Source organism: Chelonoidis abingdonii, chromosome 2, assembly GCF_003597395.2.
Source record: "Chelonoidis abingdonii isolate Lonesome George chromosome 2, CheloAbing_2.0, whole genome shotgun sequence".
In the NCBI taxonomy this organism is placed as follows: domain Eukaryota; kingdom Metazoa; phylum Chordata; order Testudines; family Testudinidae; genus Chelonoidis; species Chelonoidis abingdonii.
Genome location: NC_133770.1, coordinates 85206374 through 85228067, shown reverse-complemented (window position 1 = coordinate 85228067; position 21694 = coordinate 85206374). Strand labels below are relative to the sequence as shown.

Here is a 21694-nt window from a genome sequence, read left to right as displayed (position 1 = left end):
CCCCCCCCGCATCCTGATATTTCATGTCTCTCACCCTAGATGGCACTAAGTGGAGGGGTTGGAGAAAGATGAAATTAACTCAATTTCCTCTTGCCTGCTTCCCAGGTTGCATTTAATTTTAAAGGCAGTATCTTAGTATTTCTGCACTCAGCACCAAATGTGAGGTGCCTTTGTATTTGCATACCTCCTTGTGAAAATCTCAAAGCACTTTGGAAACATCAATGAACTATGATTCACACTATCCCTGTGAAGCTGGAGGGGATTGTGATTTTTCTTTTTATTTGACCTGATGACGACAATCTGAATCTCCTATTACAACAGTAAAGATGTGGCGTGATTGCTGTTATGCAAAGACAGTATGAAGAAGCTAAAAAATATTTCCTTGCAAAATATTTTCTCATGACCCTGCTCATGCACTGTTGTTGCTGGTTTGGTTATGAGCACAAAGCTATTGGCTACGATTTCTTGTAAATAGATATAGAAGAAGCATCCCTGATTAGTTGTTTAATTACACATGCACCCTTCCACCTAATGGCCTTTGTTCTGTGTCATAAGAACAAAAAGTCTGAATGGTTTTGGCAGGCTATGTGAATGAAATAACTGTGGAATTCTGCTGATAATGGTGGATTATTTATTGTTAAAACTATACAGGTGGTGTGATATAGGAACTGATGCAAATGTTTTGAGGTTCAAAAACTTTAGCGAGCTATTTTTTGATCAGCTTTTGGTCAGAGGTAGATGTACTAAGATACTATACATTTGTGATCTGATTTGAAGATCAAAGAAGTTCCGATAAATATGGAGACATTTGGATGCGTATGCACTTTTTGATGTTCATATATCATTAAACACTAATCTGACCATTTGACTGGATATTTGTGTCAGAAGTCCTTGTAAATATAAAGATGTGATCTCTGCAATGTCTGTTTCTTAAAAGCAATAAAATACTCTGGGCCATGTATTCTGGAGAATTATGGTTCCTTCTAGGGAGTTTTTCTATCTTGGGTCTCACAGCAAACAAACTGGGGCAGGCGATCTTCCCTGAGAAGTGCCATCACTGGTTGTTTAAATACATTCTGTGAAACCAATAGGAAAGTATCTGTATGTTGTATTACAGTACAAGGGACACACAAGTGCTTCCTGCTGAGATTTTCAAAAAATATTCACTATGTACTTTAACACTGTTTTGTTTTTCCTTATTTGTATCATGTTTGACTTTTTTTTTTTTAAAAAAAACAACACTATTTTGATGAATGAAAATGATACGCACTACGCTCTGTGGTTGTTGAGAGAACTGCATTGTGGAGTCTGGAGACCAGGCCTCACATGACATTCCGCATGCAACTGACAGGCTGCAGGGGTGGGACAGTCCTTCCTCACTCAGAACTCCCACTGTAATCAGTCAACTCCCCCTAGGTCCTGAGCCTGCAAGGGGCTGAGTACCCTTCACTTCCCTTGAAGTCAGTGGGAGTAGAGGGCACGCAGAACCTTCCATGCTGGGGGCTTCCAAATCCCTCTTGAGTGTGTTCACTCCTTATGCAGCCTGAATTCCTACCCGCTCTCGACCTGTTTTATTACGTGGTAGTGAACTTACCTGAGATCACCTCTTTAGGTAAATGGGTGGACAGAAATTTGCTGTCTGTCAAAGGGGTGAGGATAGCTGCCGTGTTTCCCAGCATACTGCCTATGCCCAGCATCAGCAGCATAATAAAGTACAGCACTGAATACAGCTGAGAGACCTCCATGTTTTTTATTGCTTCCGAATATACTATAAATGCCAGTCCAGTGCCTTGGACAGCCTGCCAAGAAGAAGAAGAGAGTAGAACCTAACCAAGCATGGTGGTGTCAGCTCTTCAGGTAGCTACGCCCTTGCTTATTTACTGATAGAAATCACAATCAGATTATTATACAAAAGAACTTTAACCCAAAATAACCTTTCATTAAAAGTACATCTTCCGCCTCTTACTGAAGTGCTACGTCTACTGCTTTAAACAGTAAATGAAAACTGTAGGTAAGGTAAGTCTAACCTCTGCCACCTTTTACTCTTGTTAAGTAGTGCCTTGCTCTTCAAGGAGACCCACTGATTCCAATAAGACCAGTCACCATGAATAAAGGCATCAAAATCTGGACCTTAATGATTGGAGTGGCTCCAGGCACCAGCACAACAATTATGTGCCTGTGGTGGCAAGCCCTGAGGGACGGTGCGCCGGTTGCTGTAAGGGCTGCAGTCAGGCAGCCTTTGGCGGCATGTCTGCGGGAGGTCCACCAGTCCTGCGGCTTCGGTGGCAATTCAGGTGCAGGATCGGCAGATCACCAGCAGAAATACTGCTAAATCTACGTGACCAGCGGACCTCCCACAGGTGCGCCGCCAAAGGCCACCTGACTGCCATGCTTGGGGCTGCAAAAAACATAGAGCCGCCCCTGTTAATGACGGAAAAATGGTAACTATGTGCCCGTAGTCTTACGTAATAAACTAGTTGAGATCTTTGTTGGCCTGTTTGAATGGTGCAGAATTGGCCTCCTACTACTACCCAGAATAATAATGGACCAATCTTGCAATCTTTACTCAGGCAATAGTCCTAAGTAATCAACATGAATCGTATCCTGATCGTGGTCCTAAAGCCTGAGGCGTTCCACTGAAGTCCTTTGAATTGCTTTAGATTTGCAGAATGTCACTTGTTGACCTCAATGGGCCTGCTAGTGTGTAGAAGAACTACTCCCCCAGGCAGTGGTGGGGCAGGAATGAAGCTGATAACAATACTTGGCACTTCTCATCTTCAAAATGTTTGACAAACATTAACATGCCTGAGTCAGCACCTCCCCAAGGGTAGCTATTATCCCCCTTAGTGCAGATGGGAAACGCAGGCAGAGCAGTCAAGTGACTAGATGACTTGTTGTTAAAGCTGGGTTTAGAAATGCAGACCATTTCGCCTCCTAGTTCTATAAGTAATATGGCAACATCCTCTTATATCTAATCTCAAAGGACCAGACTTATGACCTACACAAAATCCTAGCAACTTTCCCACATTCATTGGAACCAGTAACGTGCTATGTACTACTGATGGCTACACTGTTAGTGCTGGGCGGATGGACGATGTGGAAGCCCAAAGTACATGGCAATTGTGCTGGAGGAAACCTTAGTGCAGGGTTGAGCTTAGGGCTTGAGCAGTAAAGCTGGTGCTTTACTGAGCGAAGTCAATTGGCTGCCTGAGCAGAGAGGAAAGGATGAACAAAGGAGCATCCCTGCACTTACATCGCCTCCCTCCTGCCAGTTCACCTACAGGGAGGCATTTCTGGCAGACATGGTGATGACCATGTTTTGCTTACAGAAGGTTTGAACATTTTGGACTGGACCCTGAAATTCTTACTTATGGGAGCTATTCCATTGACTTGAAAGGCTACTCACACAGGTAAAGTTTACAGGATTAGGTCCAAAGTCTATCAGGGGGAGGGATAGCTCAGTGGTTTGAGCATTGGCCTGCTAAACCCAGGGTTGTGAATTCAATCCTTGAGGGGGCCACTTAGGGATCTGGGGCAAAAATCAATACTTGGCCCTGCTAGTGAAGGCAGGGGGCTGGACTTGATGACCTTTCAAGGTCCTTTCCAGTTCTAGGAGATTGGTATATCTCCAATTAATATATAGAAATTGTAGCAGAGCCAGCATCCACCAAAATGAGTTGTGCCATCTTCAGGGTCCAGCAGTGAGTTGCCAATTAATAATTGCTGCGTGGCTAGATCTCAGTGCACTCCAGGCTTGCAAGGAGGGAGTCCTGGGCACATGGGAAGTTGGAATGGGAGTTTTTACTTGAATGTCTCCAAACAGTTTGATTCCTCTTCCATTTGAGGGGCGTGGGAAGGTTTTTTATGTTCATGAATTTGCTTGCCCAGCCAAGGCCATCAGAAGAGGTCTGAGTGTGACTAAGCGTCACAGTCTAGAGCCTGGGTTTGTGTGTATGCTGCATTGCCCCTACAGATGCCCCTGTGGGTCACAATTCCCCCCTCTCTCCAGGGGATAGGTAAGTATTAATTTACAGCTGGCCTATTATGCTGGAAGCAAATTATGGCAGCCAGTAGCTGCAGAATATATAGCGACTGGATAGCGTAGCGGTTAAGAGCGCCTTTGATACCTGAGACCGGGGTTCAAATCCTGGTTGGTACCAACTTTCCAGTAGGGGTCCTTGGGCAAAAGACCCCATAACGCTTCACCTGCCTACCTCAAATATGAGAGTGACACGAACTAGGAGAGTCATGCCGGCTCGGACGTCGCCCGGATTAACAAGGTCCGCGCCAGATGTTGAGGAACCAGGACAATCTGACGATAAGTGGGCTACTGGAACAAACCATTCATGGACGAGACAAGAGAACCTGGAATTGATGGAATGCTACTACAACGGTAGACCCTAATGAGAGGGGATATATGAAACATATGAGGGGACTATGGATGGACAAAAGACCTACATCCACGCTTACTGAGAAACAGCTAGTTACCCAATGCTTCAACATAGTAAAGAGGAAGTGTCTCACAGCTTGAGATAGACCAGCTCCACATTACATCCCAGACTCAAGAAGACCTGGAAGAAAACAAGTGGATGTGCAGCCCACACCTGAAGCTGAAACTCACTGCAACCCCTCCACTGCAGACACAGCAGCTGATATGAGGCATAAGATCATGAGAAACTAGCTACAGTCAATCCTCGAGACGATTACAAGGCTCAGGGGAGAAGTACCATCAGATAGTATGTTAGAAGATGCCAATAGAGCCCTCATGACAAATCCCTACTACCACCATAAACTCAAACCAATGAACTGGTATACGCTACACCTCTGTAATCCTGGAGATTCTTGGCTACACGATCAAGAAGAACAACAGTATGTACCCACCCTGGAAATGAGGTTGGAGGATAAGATGAAGGCGACTCAAAGAGAAGTTAGTCAGCTGGTGGAACTACAGAAGGGTGTAGAGATTAAGGCAAGATTCGACTACTGAAAAAATGCAAGGCCTGACTTCCATCTGAAGCCCTAGAGACTGCTAAACAAAGGTCACAGCACTGGCTACCAGGCTAAGGAGATACACTAGAGAAGCAGAGGCAAAAAAAGTAAATGCCCTGTTCTCGCAAAGAACCCATCCAAGGTGTTACTCCCAACTGCAGTGCAACAACACATAACAGCAGAGCCCCCAGCAGCAGAACTGAACAGTACTGGGAAGAATATGGGAGAAAGAGAAGACTCATAACACCAGTGCAAAGTGGCTGCAGGACCTGAGAACAGAGCACAGCAACCACCCAGAACAGAACCAGTCACCATCACAAGTAGAAGACATCTCAGCAGCGGGTCAAGAACATGAAGAGCTGGACAGCATCTGAACCAGACATGACCACACCTACTGGCTAAAGAAACTAACAGCAGTGCATGAACGCCTAGCAGCACAGATGAACCAGCTGCTAGCAGCAGGCTCCCACCCAAACTGGCTAACACAAGGAAGGACAGTGCTGATCATGAAAGACCCCCCAAGGGAACAGAACCCTCCAACTACGCCAATAACCTGCCTCCCCACAACATGGAAAGTCCTAACAGGATCATAGCGCCAAAGCTACAGGACCATATGAGCCAGTACATGAGCACAGCTCAGAAGGGCATTGGGAACAACACCAGAGGCTCAAACACCAGTTGCTCATAGATAGAGCAGTCGCCCAAGACTCAAGGTCTAGACAGACAATCTGAGCACAGCCCTGCTTGACTACAGAAAGCCTATGACTCAATGCCGCACACGTGGATCTGTGAATGTCTGGCGCTATACAAGTAAACAGGACACTAAGGACCTTCCTCAAGAACTCAATGGACTATGGAAGACAACACTGGAAGTCAACTCAAGGCAGCTTGCACAAGTGGCCATCAAGTGCAGCATATACCAAGGTGATGCACTGTCCCCGCTGCTGTTCTGCATAGGCTTAAACCCCCTCAGCCAGATAATCACAAGGACTGGATACGGGTACAGGTTCAGGAGTGGAACTACATCAGCCACCTCCTCTACATGGATGACATCAAGCTGTATGCTAGAATGAACGAGACATCGACTCGCTAATCCACCTGACACGGATCTCAAGTGAGGATATCGGGATGTCATTCGGAACTGGAGAAGTGTGGCGCGGATGGTAGTGAAGAGAGGGAAGGTAGTCAAGACTGATGGGGTGGAACTACCAGCGGGCCACATAGCAGTCAACAGACCAGCTACAAGTACTTGGCGTCCCACAGTCACATGAAACCACGATGAGGAGGCAAGGAAGAAGCAACATCCAAGTATCGCCAAAGGATAAGACAGGTCCTGAAAGCCAGCTCAGTGGGAAGAACAAGATTCACACCATCAACGATACGCCCTGCTGGTCATCAGATACCCTGCCGGTATAGTGAGCTGGCCAAAGGAGGACATGGAAGCTGCGATGTTGAAGACCCGGAAGCTCCTCACAATCACGGAGGTTTTCCACCCCAAGTCCAACACCCAGAGACTGTATACAGCCGGAAAGAAGGTGGCCGGGGCTTGGTGAGCATCAAAGCCACTGTCCTAGATGAAACCGCGAACATCCAGGAGTACATCAGATAAGATGGGCCCCCAAAGATGAGCTGCTGAAGAGAATGCTGAGGCAGCAGCAGCAGGAGGAAGACCAAGCAGAAGAAGTGCCATGGCAAGACAAGACCCTGCATGGGATGTACCATTGACCAATAGCTGAGGTGGCTGACATTGGGAAATCTACCAGTGGCTGGAAAGGGCTGGACTAAAAGACAGCACTGAGGCACTGATCATAGCATTACAGGAACAGGCACTGAGCACCAGATCCATTAGAAGCAGGGGTCTACCACACTAGAGAGGACCCAAGGTGCAGACTGTGCAGAGAGGCCTCAGAGACTGTAAGATGCAGGCAGGAACAGCATACATGAACGGCACAACCAAGTGGCTGGCATTGTGTACAGGAACATCTGCACAGCGTATGGGCTAGACCCTCCAAGACCAGAGGGGAGATTTCCACAGAAGGTTGTGGAGAATAGCAGGGCTAAGATTCTGTGGGACTTCCAGATCCAGACGGACAGGCAGGTACTGGCCAATCAACCATGCATTGTGGTAGTAGACAAGGACCAGAAGACAGCAGTGGTGACAGATATAGCAGTGCAAGTGACAGCAATATCAGGAAGAAGGAATATGAGAGCTGGAGAAGTACCAGGCCTGAAAGAGGAATAGAGAGGATGTGAAAATGAAGGCCAAAATCGTCCCAGTGGTGGTAGGAGCACTCAGGGCTGTGACTCCTAAGTTGGGTGAGTGGCTCCAACAGATCCCAGGAACAACATCAGAGCTCTCTGTCCAGAAGAGTGCAGTGCTAGGAACAGCTAAGATACTGCGCAGAACCCAAACTCCCAGGCCTCTGGTAGAGGACCCGAGGTTGAGGAAGACACATACCACGATAGGGGTGAGAGGGGAATTTTTTTTTTTTTTAAATATTTATAATATATATATATATATATATATATATATATATAGAATATAAATGTTCTACCTAAAGTTACTCAGTAGAAGCATCTTTACCTAAAGGCTACAATCACCTGGGGCTGCTAAGTGGCCTAAGCAAGGAAGGAGTCGCTTAGGTTGCTTAAGCTAAGTGTAACATCTACCATCACATTAAACATACTCAAGACCTCATCATCAATACAAGAGCTAATAGAGTTTGTGTTCTTTCTCTCCCTTAGACCCAACCATCACTATAAGCTTCCACTTCTGACTGAGGGGAAAAAGAAAAAAAGACAACCAAGGCTGGTGCACAAAGGAGCAAGTTACCGTGTCTAGTTCAGCTTCCAAACTGCAGTTTTTAATCTGTGGCAATAATTCTGCATACTGGTTTGAGTAAGTAGATGTTAGGTAATCTTTCATACTGTCGAGATTGTCTGCCGTTAAAGCTCCTTCTTCCAGGTCGAAAACGTTTGTCAACAGCAGTATTACCCTGTAAAGCCAAGATAATTTAGTTTCTTTCTACTAAAGCTAGAAGAAATGTTTCAGTGGCAGAATTTGGATGCAGCTTCTTTTAAGTGGAGGAGTGCAGTCCAGAATACCACAGAGGGACAGGCAGGAGAGTGCTTGCTATACTTCAGTAAAGTGTGCTGAAAAGAGGCTAAATGTGAAACTACACTTGTGAATGGGGAAGAAGGTAAATTAGGCCAAAAGATATACTTTGGCTTAACCAGAAGTTATTGGCTTGATGCAGGAATCACTGGGTAAAATTCTATGTCCTATGTTAAACAGGTCAGACTAGATTATCATAATGGTTCCTTCTGGCCTTAAAATCTATGCATCTATATGAAAATTAATTTTCTTATTTTATTCCTCTTAGTTCCATTTGCAATAATTGCTGTGAGTAGATGGTCCCAAATTCTGTCTCAGGTCCTCAGTTCATGTAAACTGGCGTAGCTCCACTGAAATCAGCGGTATTATGGTATTTACATCAGCTGAAAATCTGCCACTCTCTTTTCCTTTGTGCCTCTTTTAAAATGATGACCACATGGCATCAATTACTTTCTAACAAAGGAGATGCTTGGAATATTAGCCTGTCCTCTGCTGTGATTAGTGCAATAGGTTAGTGCTGCATAAATCTAACAAAAATATAATAGTAGTCCAGTCACTGAGACTTTGTATATGCGTGAGAACATGGCTTTAGGATCAGACCGTGCAGAGTGCTGAGCATCTTCTGTGAAGTGCTGAACTCCTTCACATCTCTCTGTAGTCAATAGGAGTCGATGCTTCGAAGTTCCCAGCAAGGAGAACTCAGCACCTTGCAGGATCATCCAGCTGTTGGAACATATCTTAGTACCTTGGACAGATATTCAGGTTGATATGGGGGTTGGCTCACATGGCACATCATGTCTGGGAGCTATCCTATAGGATACTGGAACAAAGCCATTTGATTATAATCGTGGTCCAGACGTGACCATGAAAATGACTTTTGGATCAAATAGACACCTAGGGTTGCACTCTTCTAAGGACTTGGGGACACAGTTTTGAGATCAAATGCATAGTATATTTCATGCTCTTTACTCCTGTTACATCTCCCAGCAGTACTTCTGCCAGAAGGCTTGACACACATGTGAGAACCAAATTTATCTCCTTTCCACACAGACCTGTTGTCATGTCACTGTGCATACCTGAATATGATTGACATCATGAAAAAAGAAAAGGATTTCTGCTTGTTCAGTCTTTTCACCAGTATTTTCTACCACCAGATTGAAGGTGGCATGTCAGGGTAAGATATTTATTTATACAAGTCAAAAGGAAGCAGAGAACTTAATGCATGTTGGAGAGCAGATAATTCTGAAGGAACAGATTCCAACTCCTCTTGAGGATTTAGGTGAAGATTAAGGTCTGTGTTTCCGGCCAGGCCAGGCACAGCATGTATCTGTAAATCTTGTGTCTAAGAGTTTGCGTGGCTGTACGTCTTGTGTTCATTTTTTGTGTTGACAGAATGACCCGTGAATACAGATCAGAGCACCTGCATCTCTATCTGCTTCATTTGAGCCTGCAATCTGATACTCAGATTTGTGCCCACAACTGAAAGGTGGGCAAAACTATTGATTGGACATATGTTTTGAGGTTGTAAATTGTATCTTCTAAAAGGATGTCTGCAAAATTTGGCCCTCAGTATTTGCGCTTTCCAAAATTCTTGTTTGTTTGCTATTTTGATAATCTGTTCGGATAATTCCTGGGATGATGTACCATGAGAGCCCTTGACACTGGAGAGTCTGTAGAATTTCCAGCTATTGTACAAAGCTTTTTCAAGCAGTGATAGTTGTACTGTGCCTTTGTGTCATATGGTGACTGTTGGGTTTTTCCTTCTCATGCTTACTTTTTTATAATGGGGTGGGTGGGGGGACAAGCCACAGGGTTCCTTTACATGAAAATGTGGCTATCCCCGTATAATTTTCTTTTCTCAAAAGTAAGCCTTTTATTGAGAACTCCTGTTTTCATTTTTGATGGGTGGTGGGGAGGGAAAGGGCTGGGAAATGTCTCTCTCTGAACCATTTTTTCTATTTCCTTCCTCTGAAGGATCAGGAGATGGCCCAAGCTGGAGACAGGACATTGGGCAGGAGGGCTGGACTCTGAGGTAACACTGAACATTCTCTCTCTCTCAGGTGCTTGGCTGGCTGGTTCTGGCTCACATGTTCAGGGTCTAACTGATTGCCATATGTGGGGTCAGGAATTTCCCCCTAGATACAATTGGACCTTGTGGGTTTTTGTTTTTGTTTTTTGCCTTCTTCTGCAGTGTGTGGTGTGGGTCATTTGCCAGCATTATCCAGGTACATCTCATTTAATAATTTCCCTGCCATTGGATCAGCCTTGGGCACTGGTGCACCTCAGTCCCTCTTGTTCTTTGCCTGTGGCTCATAATAATCTAGTTTCCTGTGGGTTGTAATACTTTGATCTCCTTTCAGTTGTTGGGTCAGTGTGCAGGTGCTGAGTGGGTGGTCTGGGCTATGCTAGAGGTCAGACTAGATGTTCTAGTGGTCCCTTCTGGCCTGGAACTCACTGACTCTATCAGACTTTTCTCCAGTTGTGAGGTTGCTTTAACAAAGCAGCAGCAAAGAAGCTCTCTTATGCTTTCTAAAAAGTGTCTGCCATCCATTCCTTTCCTAGTGTCATCCTTGCCTACAGGTAAAGGTGGGCTGCAGTGCTGAATGCAGTCAGTAGGAATCCAGCCACTGTCTGTCTCATGCAATAGACTTCATACACCCCTCACCAGAGGTAGAAAGCTCTGTAGCCATCTTCACTATCACGCTGAGGCAGCGACCTGGGCACAACATAGTTAAACTTGGCAGTGTAGGCAGGACCTAACTCTGTCCCTCACCTAAGTTCTTGGACTTCCGAGGTTTTAACCTTGTGACGGGACATAAGTGCATGCCTTCTCCAGGGCAATTGTAAAGAGTGTTGTAACTGGTTCAGGGAACAATGTTCTGTAACCTGCTCAACCCTCCTGCTTATAACTGCAATGTAGGTGGGTCTTTAAACTCATTTGTCAGCAATGGTACCTTCAAAACTTGCAGACGATAGTAACCTGAACCCTGATAACCTGTACTAGTCAATAAAAAGAACAGTGCACTCTGAATTCTAATCTCAGACCTTATCTAATCTAATATCTCCTGCATATTTATCAGATCTATTCAAGTGGCACTCAAAGAGCTATGCTGCACAGCTGCTATTTGTGTATATATGTAATCTCTTTTCTTATGTGTAACATCCTACGTCATGTCTCAGGGGAAAAATAAGTTAAAACTCCAGTCTCTTACTTGTTTAGACAGTTTTCATAGTTGAAAGTCGCCTTAAAGCCATAGATAGAGAAAGTCACAATACTGGCAAATATTGACGTGCTGCTGTTTATCAAAGAGATGATAATGGCATATCTCTCGCAGTTGTTGTTTGGCTCATTGTAGCTGGCAAACGCTATCAGGCTTCCGAAACCAAGACCAAGTGAGAAAAAGATCTGGGTAGCTGCATTAATCCAGGTTTTAGGATTTGCTAATTGCTCTAGCTGTAAAACAAGAGAGTGAGCAATGGCTGATGAAAATAAAAGTGGACTTCAGACTGTTTATCTAAGGTATGTTTAAGGCTCTCATCATTGTAGTATCTAGACATAGAGGAGAGAGTAATTTGATTTATTAGGGACCTGATTCAGCTTGAGACCTTATATTTGCACAGTACCTAGTAAAGTCAGTGTGAGTTTTACACATAGAAGCAGTGCAGGACTACGCTGTGTGCATGTGTTTCTCCAGTGGGTGAATAAAATGGTTTTCTTATATGCAGGGATAAAATCTCTGCTGGTGTAGATGAGCAAACTTTCACTGAAGTAAGTGGAACTGCACTCATCTAAGCTAGCAAAGAAATGTCTAATGATCTCTTTGGACTGAAATGTATCTTAAGCCATATTCATCTCTGGTGTAACTCTGTTGAATTCAGGGATGAATTTGGTCTGATATTGTTGTTCAGTATATAAATAATACAACACAGCTCAGGTTTGATAGGACACTTCTTTTCCTGGGTGAGGAAGCTAATAACTCATTGGTGACAGAGTGGGGTATCCTCAAGAATCTAGATACGTACAATATCAGACCTAACTTACTATTGTGAAAATATAATCTAAATAAAAATAAGTTACTATTTTTTGTATGAAATTATATAGTAATAATGATAAAGTTTTGTTAAAAATTCAGTGTACGTTTTTGGTACCTTTGGTGTAAACATGTAAATCAGCCCATTCACAGCTCCATGTAGTGTAAGTCCTCTAATTAAGTATATGATGAGGACCAAATATGGCAAAGAAGCTGTTACGTAGACAACCTGCACAAAAGAAAAGGTAAATTATTTAAAGTGTTAATCTCCACTGGCATCTGTTACTGTTTTGCAAGAGCTGTACAGATATAGGAAGAAGGAAAAAGTCAAATAATGTCTACATTAATGTTTTACATTATCAAGATAAAATTGGAAAAGGTTATCAATCCTCATACTACAGAGTTTACAATGATTAACAGTGGGGGAGAGGGAGAGAAAATGAGGGGGGTATATCAGAAAGAAATTTCCTTCCTGGAATAGGATTGCATTCTTAGGTACACTATAGGCGTGTATATCTCCATTTGCAGACAATGTAGCAGTCTATATATTAAGCATTGTAATCTGGTATGGCAAATCCTGTATGTTTGTTTTGTATGAAATATTCATAATATCACATTTGCTGCCTTATACTGATCCTTAAATGAGCACTTGATAATGTAAAACATTAATGTAGCCATTATTTGACTTTTTCCTGAATTTTCTAAAGGTTTTGGAGATATCTAAAACCTTTGGGAACTTTTTTCTTTTTGAGAAGCGAGAGTGGAATTCTCAATGCTGTCTTGGGATTTAAATGGCCTTCCATTACTGAATGTGTCAGGTCATCAAGTCTGTCCTGCATCTTCACAGTGTGTTTTGTCTACTTCATTTCATTAGAAGCTTTTATTAAGTTATTTTACATTCTTATTTAAAAAACCAACCTTCTAAATGCATTAGTTTCAAATAACTTAGCAGCTGGGTCTGTTGCACAATACATAATATTACTGCTGTTTTTCTAACTAAGCTATACACAGAGCTTCTTTCCAACCCAGATTCTATGTCTATATCATGGCCACAGTGGACCTATGCAACAGGCTGTGCATTTAACTTTGCCACATAGAGCCAAGTTCAGCAAGTTGTTTTTGTTTTACATACTCTTGGGTACCCCTGGGTTTCTGTGCTTGTCTAATACGATTTGAGGATATAAATCTAATCTGTATTCTGAAAGCAGGTTCAGGAGGGAAATCTTTTTCAGCTTTTGGGGGTATCCTGTCATAAGATTAAAAAAAATCAGGGCGACCTCCCCTCCCGCAGCTTAACAGTAGACGTGTCATAAACATACAGCTAAGGGTAGCATAAAATCCCTCTTTACCTGGTAAAGGGTTAATTCCTCTTTTACCTGGAAAGGGTTAAGACGCTCAGATAACCTGGGGGCACCCGACCAAAAGGACCAATAAGGGGAGAAGATACTTTCAAATCTGTGGGGGAAGGTTTTTGGTCTGTGTCTGTCAGAGCCAGTCAGGAAACAGGGCAGGGGAAATTATATCTGAACTAAGCATCTAGTCTTGCAGAAATAGTAAGTAATAGCAGAAAAGAAATGCCTTAGGTTACCTTTTGTTTTAGCTTGTGAATTTTTCTCTGTGCTAAGAGGGAGGTTTATCGCTGTTTTTATAAGTTTAAGGTTTTGCCTAGAGGGGAAATCCGTCTTTTGTTATTCTGTAAAGTACTTACCATCCTGATTCTTTTACCTTTTTCTTTAATTAAAATTCTTCCTGTAAGGACCTGATTGATTTTTCATTGTTCTTAAGATCCAAGGGTTTGGGTTGTGTTCACCTGTAGCAATTGGTGAGGATATTATTCTCAAGCCTCCCCAGGAAAGGGGGTGTAGAGACTTGGGGAGATATTTGGGGAAGGTAGGGCTCCAAGTAGCCCTCCCTGAATGTTTGTTTAAATCACTGGGTGGCAGCATACTGTTCAAGGTGGAAGTTGTGCCTTGAAAGTTTTTAACTTAAGCTGGTAAAAATAAGCTTAGGGGGTCTTTCATGCGGTCCCCACATCTGTACCCCAGAGTTCAGAGTGGAGAAGGAACCCTGACAACATGTTATTTCTTTCCTACATTACTCCAATAGGGTCTGTCTGGCTCTGCTCTGGTTGAAGGCAGCATGCTTAATGAAGTGGCATCAGTTTGGCCCCATGGTTCTAGTAAACTGTAACATCTTAGAACTTTGATGCTGCAGATTAAATGTCACTCAAAGCCGGCCTCCCACATGGAACACAGGCATTGCCATACAGGATTGGACAGAGGCCAGAACCAGCTGCTTCAGAGGACGGTACCAGAGATCCTGAAATAAGTAGCTATAGAATAACCTGTCTGACCACAGGGGAAGTTTCTTCCTAACCTCTATTAGTTAAATGATGGCTAATGGCCTGAAACATGAGGGTTTTCTATCTCTTTGACAACTCTTGGTTTTTAAAAATCCTTACTATTGTTATATACCACTACTATACCTGGATATTCATGTTTATCCATATAAATATCCAATCTTTTACAATCTTGCTAAGCTTACCCTGAATGTTGTCATGTCAATGAGTTCCACTAACTACTAACTGTGTGTTGTGTGAAAAAGTATCATTTTTATTAGTTTTAAATTTGCTGAGAGTTTCATTGACTGTGGCATTCAAGGGATTAACACAAGAGGCTGATTTAAAAGTGTCTACAAAGTGAGGTAATTCCTGCTTTCCTTCTCATAAAGGTATGTTTACAAAGGGAGTCTATACATTCCTATGATCCCTAGAGCAAACTGCTTTTTCTTTGTTTGAGTCACAAATAAGTTCTTCCTCCAAACTAGTCAAAAGGCAGCTTTTCAATAATGGCACCCAAGTGATCGCCATGGAGCTTCAGTATCACACTGGTGTTAATATCGAATAGCAGAATACTGACCTGCGCTGTCTGATACTTTAATGTCTCTATCTGATCAGCTCACTCCTGTGATTCCATGAGAAAACAGACTTCATAGTCCATGACTATGGCAGATGCCAAAGACCACCAGATTGTAAACAGGGACAGAACTCAGGGGCTTTGTTTAGATGAGGGCAATATGCAATGAAATGGCTAATATGTGTACCCTGCCCTCTGCAAGATGAACTGTGACGTTCTATGACACTTGTACAAATATGCTGCCTGCTGTCCAGAGACTGGCCCACAGAGACTATATGTCTTAAGCTACTGCAGCTAGTAGAGATCCTCTTTTAACTACAGTGGTAGTGTTCCGTGTTTTGGAGACCAATATCCCCACATCAGATATGTAGGCAGCAGAGCTATTGATTATAGTGTGGGAATGTAGACAACACACCACTTTATTACACAAGTTATGGTTAGCACCAAATGAGGTCATGCAAATGCTCTCCCAATGTACAAGCTATTGAACACATTCATCAGCCTTTAAATATCAGCCTGATTGCCAATGTGCATACAGTATATGGCCTTGTCTCCACACATAGCACTATATCAGGGGTTGGCAACCTTTCAGGATGCTGTGCCGAGTCTTCATTTATTCACTCTAATTTAAGGTGTTGTGTGCCAGTAATACATTTTAACCTTTTTAGAAGGTCTCTTTCGATTAGTCTATACTATATAACTAAACTATTGTTGCATGTAAAGTAAATAAAGTTTTTAAAATGTTTAAGAAGCTTAATTTAAAATTAAATTAAAATGCAGAGCCCCTAGGAGTGGTGGCCAGGACCCTGGCAGTGAGAGTGCCACTGAAAATCAGCTCGCGTGCCACCTTCGTTACGTGTGCTATAGGTTGCCTACTCCTGCACTATATGGTTCTGCATGAGCACTCAGGCAATGGTCACACTGTGTTTTCCTGATGAAGAGGAATTCAGACCAGTCAAGTTTAAAAAGCCTGTCAAAAGTTGTTGTTGTTTTTTTCCAGTTAACATCACTTAAAGCTGGTTTCTGCAAGTCCTAATTATGGTTTAACTCTGAATCAACAGTTATTATCCTCTTACCTTGCCGGTAGACTCTGTTCCTCTCAGAATACACAGATAGACCACCAGCCACGCCAGGATCAGGCATACCGCTTGCTCCCACTGGATGCTCCCATACTCCTCAATGGATGATGATATGTTCAGGGTTTTCCTGTACCAAAAGTACTGAGTAGACGAGGTCTTTGTACATTCTTCGTCATAACCAGTGTGGTTACTGTTCAGTGGACAACTGGCCCATGGCAAGGGATCCTTTGGGGGCCAAACAAATGCAAAGGTTGCAAAAGTTAAGCATGTTGCAGGGATTTTTCACAGCTTTAATATCTTGATGAGGCTTGGTGGGAAGAGAAAAGGTATCGTGCAAAGTAACAGTTCAAGGAAGCCAGGAGCATATTGTGCTGTAGATGTATGGGGACTCTGGGACAGATCCTGCAGCTCTTACTGCCATGAGTAACCTCACTGACATATTTATATCTAATAGCAGGAAGTTGACATACACGCAGTGACGTTCTTTCATTTTCATCATCTCCTTCTCTTCAGCTCATACCAGTGATGTACTGGGACTAGTCACAGGAATAAGGGTTGGGGATGTTTGTAGAAATTCCCATGAATGCTAATGTTCTTAGGATGTTAAGTCCCACAGAAATAAACAGCATTAATTTGAGGTAGACTCTGCCCCTGGATTATGGTTATGTTACCATTTTCTTATGGAATTATTGACATAAGAACAACCACGCTGCATCAGACCAATGGTCCACCTAGCCCAGTATCCTGTCTTACAATAGTGGCCAATGCCAGGAACTTTAGAGGGAATGAACAGAACAGGAGATCCAGCCCCTGTCACCCATTCCTAGCTTCTGGCACCATCCTTGCACATCCTGGCTAATAGCTGTTAATGGATCTATCCCCTATTAATTTATCTAGTTTTTTTTTTAACCCTTTTTATAGTCTTGGCCTTCACAAAATCCTCTGGCAAAGAGTTCCACAGGTTGACTTTGCGTTGTGTGAAGAAACGCTTCCTATTGTTTGTTTTTAAATCTGCTGCCTATTAATTTCATTGGGTGACCCCTAGTTCTTGTGTTATGAGGAGTAAATAACACTTCATTATTTACTTTCTCCACACCAGTCATGATTTTATAGACCTCAATCATATCCTCCCATAGTCATCTCTTTTCCAAGCTGAAAAGTCCCTGTCTTATTAACCTCTCCTTATATGGAAGCTGTTCCATACACCTAATCATTAGTAAGCACTTCTGAAACATAAAGCACATTGTAAAAGACAACATCATGTTACAGATGTCTTTGGACAAGTCTTATGCATTTGTAAGTCCTGCTGAAGCAAATAATGCCTAATTCCCAGTGTCACAAGAAAGTAGCTACTCAGCTTAATCATTATCTCACTATCCAAGTTCAAGTGTCAGTGCACAATAAAGATTTTATTAAGTCCCTTCAGAAACTCCAGAGATGATACATCACAAAACCTTATTTCTGTACCACTGGGAGAAGCTACATAGCTCATCGCAGAAAGCTTTTATTTTCATTTTGTTGATCAAAAGATTAGCAAAGGTCTCACAAGGATGTGAAAGAATGTGCCCCTTTCGAGACATAGTTACTTTTTAAAGTGTTCACTGCCAACAAGCTTTAACCAGACAAGGCTTCTGAAGTCAGCAAAGCAGAGGTGCATGGCCTGATGATGACCATAAGCAACTCAAATAAACATTCAGTGGTCAGATTGTAGTGCTGATTATCAGCTCACTGCCTGTCAGCATCTGCAGAATTTCATATACCTTCTGCACACTGCAGATTCCCCTCTGGTCTAGTGCCACCTGGAAAATGGCTCATATTTTTGCCAAACAAGACAGGTACGTTTTCAGAATTCCCAAGCACTTTGGCCCCAGCCCACCCCTGGAGGAAGTTAGGTCACTGTCTAGCAATGCAGATCATCAGTGTTTCTACTCACCTGGAATGAATGGAACAAGTACCAGAATGCCCAGGCATTTATAACATTATAGTACATGGAGAGGAAAAATGACACCACCACACTGGCAATGCCTGAGGATGAAAAAAGGGAAAGTCAGCAGAAGGGCAAACTGGCTGTACATCAAACTGCACAATTTAAAAATGACACACTCATTTCTTCAGTCATCTTAGCTCTCCCAGACGACCACCACCATCACCAATGAAACGTAGAGGTTGAGAAAAGAAGGCTGGAAAAATAGGAGCCCATCTAGATAGAACCTGCCTAAGGTTTAGAGCTGTCCTAATGGGAAAATGGCAATGCCTTAGAGGAAAAGAAACCAGCCAGCCCAGTGACTCATGGTTAGATGTCCACACTGCAAAGAACTAGTATTCAGAACCTCTCACAGGAAGACAATAATGTGCCATCCTACTCCTTTAGTAGGGGTGAAACTCTGTTAGCTAAAGGGACCATATTTTCTGACAGACTCTACCTGTGTCAGGAATACCCTTTTTTTAAAGTGCTGGTATTGCTACTGTGAACGTCTGACTGGACAGAGTCATTTCTTGCAGTGGAGGATATTTCCTGGTAATTGCGTTCTAAGTGATTCTATCATGAAACAGTGAACAAGTGGCATTATCATTCACTTTAAGCCAAAGAACAGTTTGTTGGTGCCAGCCCTCATTTAATTTCTCTTCACTTTAAACACTGTTAAAACACTAAACTCTCAGTCTCCTAGACTCGCTGTCTCTGGCTGAGTAAATTCTCCTGTGCACAGAAACGCCTCTTGAACAAACATTTTGACTGATAAAATGAGGAATTGGGATAATTCAGGTGTCCTTAAAATATTCCTAGAACAACAAGACATGTGAAAACCCGGGACTGTCAGGGGAATATTGGGACATATGTTCATTTAGTGTAAGCTGCTGTGGTTACTAAGTGCCTGATTAACCATGTGGCAGGTGAATAAAAAAAATGCATATTTAGAGCCAATAAGGCCACTTCAAGGTTAAAAATTCAGTTAAAAATTGTAGACAGAATCTGAGACCCCCGCCCTTATTTTTGCCAAACAAACTAGGATGGTTTCCTCATGCTGTGGATTAGAAGAGAGAGCCAGCAGCATTTACCAGAGTTTCGCGATTGAAAGGAATGATCCCGCTCCCATGCAAATAAGTGGCAAAATCCCTACACTCTACCAACTGGTAGATCGCAACCAACTGGTCAATCCTGGAGCCTCTGACAGTTGATTGCGATCTCTGTCCGCTAAAAGTCTAGCGGTGCAGTGGGGCTAAGGCAGGCTCCCTGCCTGTCCTGGCCCCATGCTGCTCCCAGAAGTGGCCAGCACACCCCTGAGATCTCTGGTGGGGGCAGAGGTCTCCACCTGCTGCTCCTGCTGCAAGCACTGCCCCTGCGGCTCCCATTGGCTGGGAACGGGAACCTACGGCCAATGCGAGCTGTGGGGACAATGCTTGCAGGCAAGAGCTGCTGAACAGGCGTTAGCAAGAGGGACAAATTCTTAGATCTGTGTCACACAGGAAGCATCTGGTATCTTTTCCACCAGTATCTTTCCCACCATAGTGTTTACGTCAGAACTATAGTATTCTCAGAACCTGAGTGGTCAATACACATCAGATTGTCACGTACTCTACTGTATGGCACAAATGTAAATCAGATATCAGGTAAAAGAAGGAGCTTTTCATCCTAGAACTAGACCCTTTGCAAGAAACCTCTGTGGTAGCAATGCCAAGTTTTTACCTGGTATCTAGGAAGAGTGCTGTAACTCCTTCCTGCACACAAACAACACAATTATGTATTTATTGTTTTATTGCATGTGATGCATTCTTGCCATTGAAATCTCTCTTCTTTCAAGGGCATGCAGGAGCGGAGTCTGAACTTTGGTCACTGATGATGAATATTCAACACCATTTTAGAGATAAACAATTCATGTTCAAATGAACTGGAGGTAGTTTAGGCTAAAAGGGAAATTTAGATTATTTTTAGATGGTTTAGTTCAGTTACTGGCCTATGCTGAAGAATTGGAGTATTGTTTTGTTGTTGTGATGTATTTCATTAAGCTTGTCAGGAGGATGATCTTGTTGTTAAAGCACCAAACAGGCAGTCCAGAGATCTGGGTTCTACCATTGACTTTCCATGGTTCAGTTTCCGCAAAATGGAGACAATCCTTCCCTACCTTACAGGCATGTCATGAAGTTTAATTTATTAATGCTTGTAAAGTGCTTTTCTGATCCTTGGCTTAATAGATTTAGAGATTTGGCCAGAAGGGACCACTGTGGTCATCTAGTCTGACACAGGCCATGGAACTTCCCCAAAATAATTCCTTGAGCAGATTCTCAATACCTAGGATGCTATATACCTTTGAAGTATTATAACCTGTGCTCTGGGGGAAACTAAAGTTCATTGCACATACTTCAGCACAGCTCTTTTTGCTAATTACCCAGGGATCCCATTACCCAGGGATCCATGACTTTGATCAAAACTCTGGTTTCATTTGCATGGTCAGTGTATATTGCCCATTTCATTTTATATCCCATAATACCCCAATTCCTGTCCATTTAATGCAAAAACTCATAAGAATCCACAAAAGTCAGCTGGGAGTTCAAAATAACCTGGTTTGTGAATTGAGAACGTACCAACCCCACTGAGGTAGGGGCTTATGATTTTCCACGCGCCTATGCTCCCTTGGCGCATGTGCTGTCCCACTGCCAGCTCCAGGTATAGCAAAGGCATCCCTTCTACAATTAACATGATGAGATATGGGATTAAAAATCCCCCTGTAGAAGAAAAGAAAGCATTTAACAAGCAAATAAGAGAAATGAGCTATAACTTTTGAGACTTCAGATACAGTTTTAATAACACAGCTCTGTCATTAGATGGATCACCATTAATGATATGAGCAGCCACGCATACAGATCCATACATGCACACCTATTCATGTACTGCATCCATGCATGTACACCTTTGTATGCTCATCCATTCACCCTTGTATGCAATTCCCACTGCTTGTGCAGCCATAAACTAGTGATAAAAGTGACAAGCTATGGAACTGCTGAAGCTAGTCCATAATGAGATACAACACGTTCTCTGTCCTTGATGATTAGCCTGTAATTGCTACATGATGGGTCTTGAGCCAAACAGTTGTCTTCCAGATGACAATATATTGCTGATGATTGCTGTGTTAGGACCCCAACTGCACCTGCAGCTTCATGCAGGTCACCAGCGCAACTGATGCAACAAAATCCTAAATGTGATGTCATCTCATTAAGAGGTGGAAGAGTCATCCTAGGCTGATTTGAGCAGACACATTTTTTTATACCTCAGTGCTGATGCTAGCCAGCAGCAATATGAGGGTGCTACACCAGTAAAGCATGTTGCAAATGTGAGACTATCCAGACTGGGGTGGGCAAACTTTTTGGCCAGAGGGCCACATCTGGGTATGGAAATTGTATGGTGGGCCATGAATGCTCATGGAGTTTGAGGTACAGGAGGTGCTCTGTGCTGGGACCAAGGGGTTCAGAGGGCAGGAGGGGGGGAATCAGGGCTGGGGCAGAGGGTGGGGGTATGGGGGAGGTGAGGGTTCCAGCTGGGAGTGCAGGCTCTGGAGTGGGGCTGGGGAT

The 21694-nt window shown here is 43.1% G+C and overlaps 1 protein-coding gene and 1 long non-coding RNA gene across 4 annotated transcripts in view; one reads left to right on the top strand and one right to left on the bottom strand.

Annotated features, from left to right (window-relative positions):
• The window catches only part of SLC6A20 (solute carrier family 6 member 20), a 36949-nt gene that overhangs the window by 7789 nt on the left and 7466 nt on the right, over positions 1–21694 (bottom strand). The window contains exons 2-8 of the mRNA XM_032803194.2: positions 20711–20851; positions 18063–18154; positions 16127–16354; positions 12254–12364; positions 11317–11558; positions 7823–7985; positions 1595–1799 (exon numbers count right to left, since the gene is read on the bottom strand). Of these exons, the coding sequence (XP_032659085.1) occupies positions 1595–1799; positions 7823–7985; positions 11317–11558; positions 12254–12364; positions 16127–16354; positions 18063–18154; positions 20711–20851 (1182 nt within the window). The remainder of the gene's footprint in view (positions 1–1594; positions 1800–7822; positions 7986–11316; positions 11559–12253; positions 12365–16126; positions 16355–18062; positions 18155–20710; positions 20852–21694) is intronic.
• LOC116838173 (uncharacterized) overlaps positions 7805–21694 on the top strand; it is a 28258-nt gene continuing 14368 nt past the window's right edge. Inside the window, exons 1-4 of one of the 3 annotated variants that reach the window (XR_004376878.2) lie at positions 7805–7888; positions 9155–9278; positions 9497–9590; positions 10079–11302. This is a non-coding gene — a long non-coding RNA (uncharacterized LOC116838173). Of the gene's footprint in view, positions 7889–9154; positions 9279–9496; positions 11303–21694 lie in introns of those variants that run through there. The other 2 variants (XR_004376879.2, XR_004376877.2) reach the window with 2 other exon arrangements.